The following is a 14,349-nucleotide window of genomic DNA, read 5'->3' as shown; positions in this document are numbered from 1 at the left end:
CAACAAGTAAAGTGTGCCTTATCGCCCGGTTGTGACTGTGTGTACGTGGGGGCTTTGAACAATATCCGCTTACAGTTTAGTTTTCCTGGCCTTGTCTCGTTTACGACGCTAACTACTCGCAGGATTCTGTGTCAGCTTCTTGAAGGGGTAATGGGTCTTGACGTCATTAGGGCCTTTCTTTGTAATAACAAGCTTGTGCCCCATGTTTTTGGCAAAGACCACGTTTGGTGTGTTGACTTGAATGGATAATTGCTTGCTACGAAAGGGAGTTCTTGAAGTTTCCTATAGGAATTTCAAAACGCTCTAGGAAAACGGCTAACAGGAGGGTTGTAGGTACTAAACCCTAGTAATGTTTCCACTCTAGCGGGGTTTAGATTACCCTGAAGGGGGGCTATAGTCAGTCAAACCCAAATCCATGACGATGATGATTAAGGGCTTCAAAAGTCGCATGTCAAGACTGAAAACCCTCATCAAAACGCATTATTAGTATTCTCTCCGACTATCCCCTTAAACTGGAAACCGGTTAAACAAACGTATCGATTTCCTTACAACGGAATAGGGAAAAGGGGACATATTAAAAGGAGAGTTTCATTATTTGGAGCGTGCGGGGCTTGGATTAGCTTTAACGTCGCAAAATCTCTATAATAAGCAGAGGGAGTAATGAGCTATATGCCGAACTAGGTCCCGGCTAGATTACAAACTCATTAGTTTTGCTAAATTGTGCGAACGGGGTCGTAGAGCGACATAAATTCTTTTGTTTACGACCTGCGACGGAGTAAACAACTGTTTTGTGCCGATGAAATAATGGTTTATAAGGGATGGAGATCTAGAAGGGGCCCACGAAATCTGGATAAATCTCTTGAGTCTGGATCAAGTTCAATTCTGAATAAAATAAGCGAACAAACATGATGTGGAACTCTGATGTTCAAATGGGAAATTAATGAGGCTTTAAGTTGAAACTATTTGTCACATGGAAAAACCCGATAGGTAACGTATCGGCTCGATTGAACTGCAGCTTGACCTGGCAATGTTAACATTCGATGTATGTGTCAACATAAATCTGCCTGAAGGGCGTTTTTCACTTCCAAATCATTACCCCCGCCACTGGTCGAACGAGTCCTGGGCGCAGCCCTCGACCTCGCATCAGGAATTCACAATATAATATTACTAATGGAGTTATAAACCCATAAAACCTGCTTTATGAGGAAATAAAAGAAAAACCAGCGTTCGCTCCTTTTAGGATAGGATTTACGTTCCTGATAAGTTTTATTATATATGGCTCAGAAAACTATCAGGACGCCGTAGCAGACACCCTGTATTGAACAAGAAAAATAGTTTTCCACTAGTTGTTGTCGGGGATATGCCGAGTGCATCCGGCCAGTAGGTTGAGTCTCTTGCAGTGTTTATCCTTCATTTACTTTGTCGAACGAGGGACTTGCCAGATGCACTCGACATATGCCCGATAATAACTGTGAACACGTCCTTGGTCCAAAGGAAACTTGGGTGTAAATTAAGAGCTCAAATACGATGAGAGGCTACAGAGGCGCGCTCACAGTTATTACACTCACTGGATACACTCGTCATACACCTGGCGACAACTGTGATCGCACCCCTGTAGTCTCTCCTCGCATTTAAACTGTCAATTTACACCCAAGGTTCCTTTCGATTAGTGGCGCATTCATAGTTGGTGTCGCCGGGTATATACTGAATGCATCCTGCGAGTATGTTGAGTCGTTTTTCATCATTTATTTACTTTGTCGACCAACAGCTCCGCCGGTGCAACTGTAAACGTGACCCTCCGTTCCGAGGAGGGGTAACTCTCAATTAGAACTCAAGTCCCCTTTCCCAATCCCTTTTCGACCTGAACACCGCAAAGCTCAATTTCAATCCAAGTTTCCCTCTCAATATCCGTGGCGTGATGGGTGCAACGCTCAATCTGAATCCAAATTCCCTTACAAAGACACAAAAAAATAGCGTTCCTTTCAAGCCTCTCAGTCTGAATCCAAGGCCCCTTTCGACGCGATCATCGCGAAGAAAAAAGTCCCAATTCGAATCCCAGTTCCCCTTCAATAAAAAAACAAGAATGGTGTATTTTGCAAAAACGTAACGCTTCAGCAGATTTCTCTCTCTCTCCAGACCGAAACGCTTGTCAAACGATAAAATTTCCATTCGATCTGCTCTGTTATTAATCGCTGAAGAGTCCCGAATTAATCGGAACGGGCCGGGCAATTTACTCGCAGATACACGGGACACAAAAGTCTGACACGTGACGAATGTGCGCGAATTTGTCTTAAAAAGGACAATAGCGATCTTCGGGCCTTTTGTCCAGGGACGCATTATTAATCGGCACCGATACTCCTTTGATCGAGGACCTTCGGAGATGATTGAACAGCGCTCTCGAAGGTGCCTCTGCCCTCACCCCTTCAACCCCATTCAGCTATAATTGATTGTTTCAGAATTACAGTGGCGGAAATGCGAAGAACTCCTCGGGGATTGATAAAGTCTTGTTATTTATTATCTCAGTCGGCCATTTTGCTCTGTATCTCTCGTTGGTCGTTGAAGTTTTTTAGAGGGATGAGGCACTGTTCAAGCCATATCAGGCACATTTCAGAGGGCACACTCCGACAAAGATAAAAATGACATGCAGTGATGTGCACTGACTACATAAACCCTCGTCGGTAGCGGTGGTATTGTTTTTGAGATGGCGGCGCCCGGCATAATGGAGCGGCATTGACGATTAAGCCCCGATTTATCGGGCAGAAACGTCAATACACGTCACACAATGGCCCGGTTTTAATTCGATTGTGTACGTGTGACGCGACGCCGCTGCGAAACCTATTAAATCGTCACGATCCCCGTTTGTTTTTGTAAAGCGAGTTTTCTTCATGGGGATGATCGAAAAGCACTCTTGCGCGATTTCCCCCGTGGCCTCTCCTCACTCATTCCCTTCTTCTTCATCTCAGATGAGCATGGAAACTGTAATTGATTGTCGCTTAATTGAATCTGTGATCTTTGCTGTTCCTTAATTGAATACTAGCCGTATTAGTTAGCGGGACGCCTCTGTATTCTATGGTTAAATAAACACTGGTATTCTATCATTACTGTCAAAGAGACAGTGATGATCGTTGAAAAGGTCGAAAGAGAGATTTTTCCAGAGTCAACTTGAACGTCGCTGTGGTGGTTAAAATCTCTATTCGACCTCGAGTTCCCTTTCAGCGTGAGTGTTGTGCGAGTGAAGTTGTTAATTTGAATTCGAGTTGCCTTTCGACGAAAAACTTAAAAAGCGTTTTCGATTTAACTAAAATCGGAAACAAACATAACCAATTTAAGCTGGCATCAGGACCAGCCCCATTCGATTCAAAGCTTTGATGTCACTAATAAAACCTGGTTCTAAATGTTCACGATCAGCCCTTGACATACATCTCAAGATTCTGACCATGAGCAGTAGGGACCACTCTTGGAACTTGGAACTCTATTTCTTTTTAAAAAAACATAACTGACAGTTAATACCAAACTTTGACAGAATTGACAGTACGACTACGTTCAACGAGACTTTGCTGACAGGTTTTTGGATGGGATAAACCCGTTTAGGTATGGATTGAAGTACAGCGTATTAAACGTTCCAAAACAGAAACGAATAAAATCCCGGGCCATTTATCTCTGACTCGTCCGACTGAAATGTAATCAAATTAAAATTGTGCACCGGCAAAAAGGAAAACCGCAACTCCCGTATTGCACTTTTATCCATTTTTTGCCATGGCAGCGGAGGCAGTTAATTTGGGGGGCATTAAGTAGGGAAATGTAGTTAATAATCTCTGAAAGTAGCTTTAAGCTCGTTTCCGGGTTTCTTTAGAGTGGCAGTTTCGCCCACTTGGAGCATCATCAGGCTTGAATAGGAAATAAGAATAATTTCAAGTATTAGATGTCTGTCAGTGGCGGCACAGCCCAGTTTCCTTAGAAATGTTTAAAAAGCACGTCTTTGGAGGGTCATTGCAGGCAGAGCAAATCCAAAAAGCGAGACAAAACAAATTTCGGCCTCGAGCTTGAGCTCGGCAATTATTAAATTTCCTCTCATTCCGGAATCGAGAAATCGAGTCTCTTTGTTCTTGCATAATTGACGAGGCAGGAGCCGACTTGCGAGAAAAATCTATCAATTAAGACCCGCCCGACGATTTTTTAACGTTAAACTTACGGCACCGCCGCGGCTTAGAAAATTCAATTCCCGAAACAAACGGCTTACTCCGGCAGATTAAAGTTGTTGGCAAAAAGCGAACGAATGATCCGGGCACGGTGCCATTCGGCCAATTTAGTGTCCCGCTGCCGCTGTGTGTTCCAATTTTACGATCTGGACGATAAATATCCGCGCCATCCCGTCGAAGAATGAAAAATCACCTGCTTCTGCGGCCAGATTTAAACTTAAAATGTGTCTCAACGTCCTAGTAGATGTGGGAGTAGATCGGATTGAAGAGCATCCAAGGAAAGTGCAGCACAATGTTGGACAGAATGATAACGAAAACGGTAACTCGGGTTCAAAATGTGAATTTAACCTACGCGCTGTACAAGTCAAAAGAGAGAACCTTTTATATTGAAACTTGAATTTCCTAAACTTTAAACAGGCTGTATTTCGGTTCCGGATGTATCAACCCCGAAGGACGCAAATCACTGATCGCCCTAAAACCAGGGGATCTTAAAAAAAACTCCTATCCAACATCCGTTCGATACATGTCGGACAAAACGTGAAAATGCCGAAATGGGCGACCTTCCCTTAAACAAATTCCCATTTGGCTCGACACACAAAGAACCCCCGATTCTGACCCAAAGTCACAGACTGTACAAATCCCTTGCCGGCCGTATTTTTACCATCTCCGACCCCGTCCCGCGGGGCACTTCGTTTCTGGAGGTGCCGCATTCCGGGCTCTAATGCGTTGTATATATGCACACGTCCTATTATTTCGCTTTTTAACGGACGGACACTTTTCGCCTCCGGCAATTGCGAATTTCGCCAGACAAGGCCTTAATCCTTAGATTACAGGATATCGGAGGAGGAAACCGGGATCAGTGGGAAACGGCATGCGGTCTGACGGCGATAAATCTTTCACTGCCGCCAAAAAACGAGAAGGAAAATCCCTTTTCTGTAACAAAACATTAATGGTTTAAACGGGACAGAACCGCCCACTTTTGTTATCAGTTTTATCAAAGGTGTCCATTAATGGTAACTCAGTTATGAAGCTCTGCAAAGTTTCGCCCGGAACTTGCGTGGCGGAACTGAAAGCTTCGGGGCTTCGCGCTCAATTAGATACCTCGTTTTTCTTAAAAACGAGATTATCTTCGAAGGGCCACTAAAACTACACGTCGTGATGGATTAGCCGACCGTCTGGGGTCAAAACGTAAATCAATTCCAAAGTCCGGAGAGCGGTTAGCGAGAACCTCCGCTTGTTCTATTACACTCTAATTGAAACCCTCGGAGCTCGGACGTGGGCCAACAGCAGCCCAATTACAATTTCAACTACCCTTTAATATGGTTATGACCTCATTAGCATCAAAAATACCGACTTCTTCACGTTCCGGAATAATCGAAATCCCCCGAAAAGAGGAAAATCCGTATTTACTTATCTGCTGTTGTTGTTTTTTTTAATCTCCCGACTTCCTTTGAGATCCGGAAAACGAGAATCTCGAACAATTATTTAAAAATGATCTCCCCGGAGTTAAACGGCGAACCGTTTAAGAAGGAACGAACGCTGGAAGAAAGAATTTTAATTCGGCCCTTAAAACAATAAACTTTCCAGATTCCTGAACTTTGCCGCACGGGCACGTTTCATGGCCCATTTTCCCTTTGTTTATGCGTCAATATCTGTGAAATAGGTAGAGCGGGATCAATCAAATAAACCAAAATGAGAGGAGAGATTATCGCGAAAATCAAGCTTTCAAGCATCGTTCCAAAGCATCAAGGAGATGTAGGGGAGGAGTTTACAAATTTATAACTGGCATCACTTGTTTTCAGGGCATTTTTCGATTGGTCTCCCATGTCGCCATTTCCAAAAAGTTACAAGTAGCTTCATTATTTTATCCACTAGTACACTATATTAATTTGTACCACAGTTTATGGAATACTCTGTGTACCATATTCCAAATCACTCCCAGATTTTTTCTCCGCTCAAAACAGCAATTCCTCTAGAATACTTTGTACTCGAACTTGAGGTATTTCCCCTTGTCCCATGAATGGCGGCGTAAATTGGGTCAGCCGAAGCGCAAAGTCTGGATGAAAGTTTAATCCATCCAGGTGAATTGGGAATTTTAAGATTTCCGTTTCCAGTCGGCAGGATTACGGCCGGTATGTGCCGAGGAAATAAAATTGCTAACGAGGACAAGGACTTTAGTTCTCGTCCTGATCGTTTCCGCACAGAAAACTTCATTCTTGACCAGCGCTTAAACAAATTTAAATTCGGAAATGCAGGAAAGCATTTGGCTTATTAAAGATCCACATCTACTAGCAGCGAGGGCAAACAACCGTAAGCAGCGCTCGCGTTTAAATTAAAAATATGATTATTCCTTTCGCTGCAAGTAGAGAGCAGGATTTTTAATTAAAATTAAAATTTTTCCTTTAATAGATACGATACCGGAATCCGCATTCCCATGCACTTGCCCATTCCCCTTCAAATCTCCGCAAAGGCGCCATACCTGAAACAAAAATTCCAGTTAAACTTTCCATTCCATCAAACTCCATTTCCAGAAAGTATATTAAATATAAAACGTTTTCTCTCTACTCATTTCCTCTAAAGAAAAATCCCCATTTACGTACTTCTTTTGCGGCTGCAAGAGGGGGAAATCGGGGGGTTGTTTCCTGAAATTGGGCCAATATTCCAGCGCCCGATCTCATTTACCGATACGAGAGTTTTGGAAATTTCGTTTCGGACTGTATCGGACGCGGATAAATGACGTTTCCATTGATAATCCCGCGGAAAATATTGTTTTCAACGATGATGGGATAATCGGCCATAAACCCCCCCGCGGGGCAGTAATCCGTAACGCGTCGCTATATTGGAATAAAAGAATAAATTACCACCCAACCTACGGGCCAACCTGAGCCCTCTGTGGCCCACTTTCCACAATATTTCATGGAAATATCATTAATCAGACAAACAAAAAAAAAATTAATGCTCAGATTCAGCACAGCATCTGATAACGTTGGCTGATCAGAAGACTAAGCGTGTTTCCGCTACATATTTCGAATTACTCTATTAAATTTATTGAAATATCCGACTTGGCTTATCTCAACAATATCCTTTTAAATACACTGATAAAACTGATAAAAGAGCTAAAACGAAGACGTTTTTAGGGCCTCTCTGGAAAACTCTATTTACTACCTCCCCTTTCACGCCAGTTTTTTGTTTGCCCTTATTTACACTTGACTCCCTTGTCACGTCTGGTGCACTGCTCACATGCCCCCGCCGACGTTGTCTCCCGGGGCGGGAAGAACTTATTATTTTTCTGCCTTTTGAGGGGTTGGGGGGAAGCTTCCAGGAAGACGAAATTTATCACCTTTTTCTTGTCTCGCAACGTCATATTTGAGCCGGTTTTGTCCGATATTCAAAAGACGACCGTGGACATTTCCTATTCGGCACATCCCCGGCCTAAAAGTTTAATAATTCGGACGCGGGAATAATTCATGTCCCGTCCGAAGAATAAAGAAGATGCCGGACCCCCCGTTTACATGTCGACGTTGTTTTATTAATAGGCGGAGGGATAACAAACACCATTGTTTGGGGTTTTTGCTGACAACGGCGGTGATGAAATATATTTCCCTTTTTTCCGGTATTTCAATCTGCGGAGGACAACGTCCGATGCCTTAGAGAAATCAAGGCAAACCGAGCCATGAGGAAAGAGTGATGGCAGGCTGCTCCTCCATGGCACCTACAAAAATTGGCGTATCCCCCACTTGGAGTGCTTACGGCATTTTGCTTCAGTAAAACTTAATCACAGAAATTTAATCCTCGACAAATGATAATGGTAAGTCGGAAACGCAGGGGGTAAAGAGATTTAATAGTCGGAGAAATTTCTAAAAGAGTTTTGACGGGAGACAATCAATGGTAAGGAGGTTCCAGAAGGAAACATGAACCTGCTTAGCTCCGTAGTTCCAGTAACTTCTAGAAGAATCTCAACAAGAGATAATAGTAATATAGTAAATAATATAAATATAATAGTATTATAATAATAGTAATGGATTGACAATTTTGACAAAACAGAGATTACCGTAAATTGGAAATAACGAACAGGAGGTTCCGGAAAGAAACGTATACAGCTCCGTAGTTCTAGAAGATCTTAGAATATCTCGTTAAGAGAGTATAATATACGTTTCAAACCTCTGTGAATTTTGAGGGGAGGGGGTGACTGAAATTTAAAGTGTTTGGATAGAAAGTCAAGAACCGCCAAGCAAATAGCAAATAGCAAATATTACCATAAAAAACGAGATATACCGATACGAGATGCGGTTAATTAGCGATGAAACTTAGTTTTCCCAATAAATCGGGCAAAGAAATCCGACCCGATATCGTATTGAGTGGGACAACTTCTGTCGCTGACAGCCAGGAATAAATCAGTCAAGAGCGCCGGGGGCGGTTTGATTCGAAAAGTTGCTCCCCCGCGGGGGGTGTTGCAAACTTGCTCCAACAAGCACAGTTTCGGATGTGTACTTAATTATTTTCCCCGCTCCGGAAATTGGATGCATTCTTCGGGCGCGTTTGTGTCAAGACCGCAGAGACTTTGAGGTGGTGATGTCTTCTGCCTAGGCACTAAAACAAAGTATTCTTCGTCCTTAACTATCCAGTTACAGCGACGTAAAAGAAAACGATTCTACGAGTTGAGTTCACGTTGCACCCTTTGGACCGTATAAAACAAGAGTTTTTACTTACACAGAGTCTCGAGTTTTATTAAATTCTTCGCCTTTGTCTAGGGCCACGTCTTAGATTTTAATTTCGGCATCCGAAGGGACTACTTTGCCTCCGAAGGCGCCCTTAGAGGTGGCGACTCTTGAGACATTGCCATTTTTTTTCTATTAAGCTATCCTTTATGTGTTTATGTGGACGTCGAGCCTATGCCGACTTAGGGGGCGACATAAAAGAGATGTATGTTCTTGTCGCGCCATCTCTCTTTATTTTCTGCTTAGTTTAGGGCCATTTCTCTTATGCCATATTTGGACATGTTTTACCATTTATAAACTAGCCCTTGTACTGGTACTGCGGGCCCGGAACGATGGAGACATTACGAGCAATCAAAGTGACGATTTTGACAGGGCTCAGGGCTGACATGCCGGATAAGCGCTAAGCAAATATTTGCCCTAATCCCGACCACTTACTACTAGTTGTCGATATTAGATCGGAAAGGGAGTTCCGGGACGATCCATTAGCGACGTGTAATTTGAGCGGAGTGCCTGTTTTGGGCCCCAATTTACACGGCCCCATTATTAAACCACAGTCGATTATGTTTTTATCAATTCACGATCAGATTTTTTAATGCTAACACGCTCAAAGAACCACACGATAATAATAGTTTCTATCTCGGATTCGTCGGTCTTCTGCGATTTACAAATGTAAATTTATGTCCGACGTGCCTCTTCAGCTATGAAGACCAACAAAGGTGCCTCTGAAACGAGGTTATAACAAAGTTAGAGGCGTACTCGAGGAGAGCGCTCCCTTCTCATTTTTCCGCGAAATTTTTGTCCCTAATTTAAATTATCCCGGTAATTTAATTGGTCGGCCGTACCGTTCGCGTCATTTTCTCAGTCTTAAACTAATTTGTTCGGTCCTTTGGTCCGGGGCTGTTTTCGAAATGTAATTGCGCTCACTGGCTTCCATTCAATCCACTCACTCACCCTCCCGTCTTCTAAAGTCTTTTGTCTGAACAGAATTATTTTTCCAACCTCCGAAAAAGGAATAAAAATTTGTGAAGTTCTTAGAGTCTGGTCTGTTGGCGGTTTTAAAGGCTGCAGTAATGAAGCGCATACATCAGGGCCGAGCCGCGTGTCTGGCCGCACAATGAGGGTGATTAATAATTAAAAGCGATCATTTTGGAGAAAATATTATCATTTACAATGGCCATTATCCTCTGCGCGGCCGCGCCCACTTGGAAATATTTAATTTCGCTGAAAATGGCCGCAACGACGTTGCTCTTTTAAAAGCTTTCGCTTGTAATTTAAAGTCTGACCGGGAGGGGGGGAGGCTTTGTGTACACCTTAATTGCCCTTTTCTAGTTGCCTTAATTAAGTTGGTGAGTTTCGTGCGCAAGTGTTGGTAGTTCGGTCTTGGGAGTTGAACTGAACGACCCGAAAGGCCTAAAAAAAGTCTCTCGAGACTTTCCGTTCTTGCTGTAGCCAGACTATTTGCTTGAGAGCCATCAAAATTGCATTTTGTATTGGGCAGGCTATGGCCTATCTAATGTTGAAATAATGGAACTCTTAAATGGTCTATTTTAGGAGTTATAAATTTTTGAAACAGCCCTTCACGGAAGTCTTGAGTATGTCGAGGAAGTGTGGGTGTAACTCTATCGCTCGTTGCCCTCAATTTACTTATGCAATTGCAACGAAAATTAATTGTCATTTAGAGCCAAGTCTAAGCCATTGAGCGGCGAATGACTTATAGTCTTGAGTAATGCATTTCAGAAGACACGAATTTTTAAAACTTTCAGTCGTAGAAACCTTTAATTCTACTTCGATTGAAGGGATTTAATTCCATCCCCCGCTACGCTCAAATTAGTTATTCGATCGAAACGAAGATTAGTTATTTTTTAGGGCAAATTATAAGCGACTTAGCGCCGGAAAGCTTATACTCTTGAGTGGTAAATTTCCAAAGTTGTGATGTTTTTTAATTGTCCACCACAAAGGTCTTAAGTGCACCTCTGAAGTTGCAGCTTTGTATTACCATTGACGTTGCAATTTTTTAAAACTATTCTTGGCCGCAAATTTCATTGCTGACTACTGCAAGTCGCATTTGCTTAAACTGACCAAGAAAAATTGACACATCGAGCCCAACAACACCAGTGCATAAATCCGCTCCCCTGCAGCGATTTACGGCCGTTTAAAGCCGGCGAATGTGTTATTAAAGCCGATAAATCAAGGTTTTCTCGACCTTTCGTTTTAATCGGAACTGAGAAAATTGAAATATACGAGATGCGAAAAGTTTCGGATCCAAGTTAGCCGCGGGCATATTTTCAAATAAACTACCCCCGGATAAGAGGCGCCGTTGTTTCGGTTACGTATGTGTCAGATTTGCGTGCGACGATCCGGCTCGAGGGACTTTTGTTGTGCAGCATATTCAGAAACTTTTAATAAACTCGAGAGTGTTAAAGTTGGGAATTGGTGCTTTGGGGGAGTTTCTCTAGTTAAAATGTTTTTCCAGTAATAACAAGACGAGGACATATATGCGTATGAACGAGTCGTAAAATCGAACCATTTCGACCTTTCCAGGAGCATCGAAACCAGAGGAACATTTTCGGTTGACGTTCATGGAAAGAGACCCGTCCCTCGTGGCCCTTAAATCAACATTCGACGATCGTAAACGTCTTAGTCCTTGAAACCCCATATGCTTATGTGGTGCGTGAGGGCCATAAAGTCTTCATCTTATTGCTAGTGCACTGAAATGTCTTGATGGATCCTCCGCGCTGGGGGCGACGCAGCAAACAATACCTAACGCAATTTGGAGGCTCTATAAATTGACCCATTACTTATTCACCATCCAACCCGGTATGCAGGGCAACAAAATGGTCCAAATAGCGGGGCATATTCCTAGGAAACGACGTGAAAATACGGAGCTAGCCCGGCTGCCTCGATGAATATACAATAGGTTTTATCTCGCAGCAATTTTCCAAAAGTTGCACTCCTGCACGGGAATGACAAACCGACGCTAACTCTACCGCTCTATTTACCCATATTTAATTCATAGTCTGCTTAACATAGTTTTCGGCGACGAAGGTGAGTACCTGCCATCTGGATTATGCATGAAGACTGCTTTTAACGGTCTTTAACGGCGCTAAATAGACCTGGAAGTAGTGTTAGAGACGTGTTTTTGGCCAGGGCTAAGCAGATCAAATTTGCTCTAAAAACTGGTTCAATCATAGCCGCTCGAGAAATGCCAGTGCACTAGAAGAAAGAAGGTGAGAGGCGCGACTTCAGTCATTGTTACAGCGCTACGTAGCTTCTGGTAACCTCAGGTTAAATCAAAATTTTTGTCTTAATGAGGTAAGTAAACCAACTGTAGCAGACAATAAAGGTCTACCCCCACATGGAAAATATTTAGGTGAAGAGCAGTTTAAAAAATTCATAATTCGTAAAATACTCCTCTGAAAACAATCATTTTTTCAACAATAGATTACCCATGATTTCCTGAGATTGAGTCTAAATTCTTATTTCTACCAGATAAGTGGTCTAACGGTTAAGTTTCAAATGATGGACAGTTTCAAAAATTCAGAACTCACAAAATACATCACTCAAATTCATTCGTTCAGCGCAAGATTGTCCATGGTTTCCTTAGAGTGAAGCTGAATTTTTGTTCCAATCGGACAAGTACATTGGCTGTACCTGGCCATAGAGTGTGACTCCCCACCGAAGAGATTTCGGACGTGGAGAGCTTAAAAAATTTATAATTTACAGAGTACACCGCTGAAGACAGTCAATCTTTCGAAGCTAGACGGTTTATCGTTTGCTCTAACTGAGACTCAATTTTGGCTTTAATTAATTAAGTAGCTTGACCGTAGAAAGGGACAAAGTTAGACCCTGAGATGAAAGATATATTCAAGAATCTTTGTGACATTCAAAAAATCGTAACATTCGCAATGCATCACTCAAGGCAGTACACTTTCGGCACTAGATGGCCTGTAGTTTGCTTGAAACGAGACTGCATTTTCATTTGAATTGAGTGAATAACCTGGCTGCAGCGGAGCTTAAAGGTAGACCTACACACTAGACCCCTATGGTTTGCATCCGAACGTTTGTCGATAATTGAAAGACGCGTTTGAACTTGCTCTTTTACTGTAAACTCCCGGGTTGTTGATTTATAAATTATGAGGAGAAAAGCACTTGGCGAGAACTTTTCAAATCAAATCCCCGAAAAGCGTCGTCGACTGATTTATAAGCGCTTGACGTCGACAGAATCCGGCGGCATTTCTCACGCTGACACCTCCAATATCGAATCTCGAATTTCTTTTCGATTGCGAAATTGCCGTAATGCCGTCGTTCCTTTTGTGCCTCGCGCGTTTGACTTGTTTGCAACCAGTCTCGTTACAAACAAGAGAAACGAAGAGATGTCAACTTTTATCTGCGGAAACTGCGGAGATAACGTAAAACTTCTCTCCTCCGCGTTCTGGCACTTGATTTGTTGAAGACAAACCTTCGGGCCGGCGGCAATAAAGTTGCCGACATATTGCCAAACTAACCGAGAGAACTGCGCCCGGAAACTAGCTCCCTAAGTAGATTTTCGAGTAATCCGAGTGTACGATAAGTCCTCGTAAAAAAGGGCAATAAAGCCGAGTTTAAGTCGTCGACGGTGCAGGCCACCGCAAACTCTACTTAATAATGAAATGTGCGTCGTCTTTTGTGAGGTTATCAAGAGTAACCTTATCGAGATATCGGGGCCCTAAATAACTTACACACAAGACGTAAGGTCTCCGAAGACCGCCGAAAATTCCAGGCTCGGCGCAAGAATGTGGAACCGAGCTACGGTGGCGGTTACGCGAGTGCATTCTGCCCCCAGAAACGAAATATTTATGGCTTTTAAGCAAGAAATATCTCGGGCCCCATTTTGCGATGCATGTAACATAACGTAACGCCCTGCAATTTCAGGGGAAAGTATGTACTGTGAGCTCACCCCAATCGCTTTGTTGCTGCTTCTTGCGGTCCTTCGAGCCCTTCGGCTCGAAGGACCAAAATATTCATTCATTATGGAAATGAAGGATATTTCAGAAAAATTCCATTTGCGAAAATAAATAATTTGTCAAACTTAAAAAAAAAAAATAAAATTATGGAAATTTCAACAGGAGATTTCTTGTCGTTTTAAATCTTCAAGAAAACTTCCCTGACACACCAATTGGAAATTCATTTGGATCAGAGCGGCCCCGGTTGACACCGGTGTAGCGTCTGCATCTATTAAAACTTTCCCCTTCGGAAACTTTTTAAAAACCATTTTTCGCTTAAGTTAGGAAGGATTGATGTAGGGGGCGGGCGGGTCCCGCAAAAACGCAATATCCCCGCAACAAATGCAAATTGGGCGCAATACGTCGCGAAACTGAAAAATGGCTGCCCGTAAATAACACCTAATTACGTCGACTAGACTTCGAAAAGCGACAAAATCGAACTCCCGTAAC

At 42.8% G+C, this 14,349-nt stretch overlaps 1 protein-coding gene across 4 annotated transcripts in view; it reads right to left on the bottom strand.

Moving 5' to 3' along the window:
- Window positions 1-14,349, bottom strand: part of LOC136411409 (Krueppel-like factor 7) — an 88,712-nt gene that overhangs the window by 42,262 nt on the left and 32,101 nt on the right. Inside the window, exon 1 of one of the 4 annotated variants that reach the window (XM_066393964.1) lies at window positions 6,618-6,679. The exons of 2 other annotated variants lie outside the window; for them this stretch is intronic. In XM_066393964.1, coding sequence (XP_066250061.1) covers window positions 6,618-6,647 — 30 coding nt within the window. In that variant the 5' untranslated portion in view covers window positions 6,648-6,679. Of the gene's footprint in view, window positions 1-73; window positions 318-6,617; window positions 6,680-14,349 lie in introns of those variants that run through there. One more of the 4 variants, XM_066393965.1, reaches the window with a different exon arrangement.

Source organism: Euwallacea similis, chromosome 10 (assembly GCF_039881205.1).
Source record: "Euwallacea similis isolate ESF13 chromosome 10, ESF131.1, whole genome shotgun sequence".
In the NCBI taxonomy this organism is placed as follows: domain Eukaryota; kingdom Metazoa; phylum Arthropoda; class Insecta; order Coleoptera; family Curculionidae; genus Euwallacea; species Euwallacea similis.
This window is presented reverse-complemented; position numbering and strand designations above follow the sequence as displayed.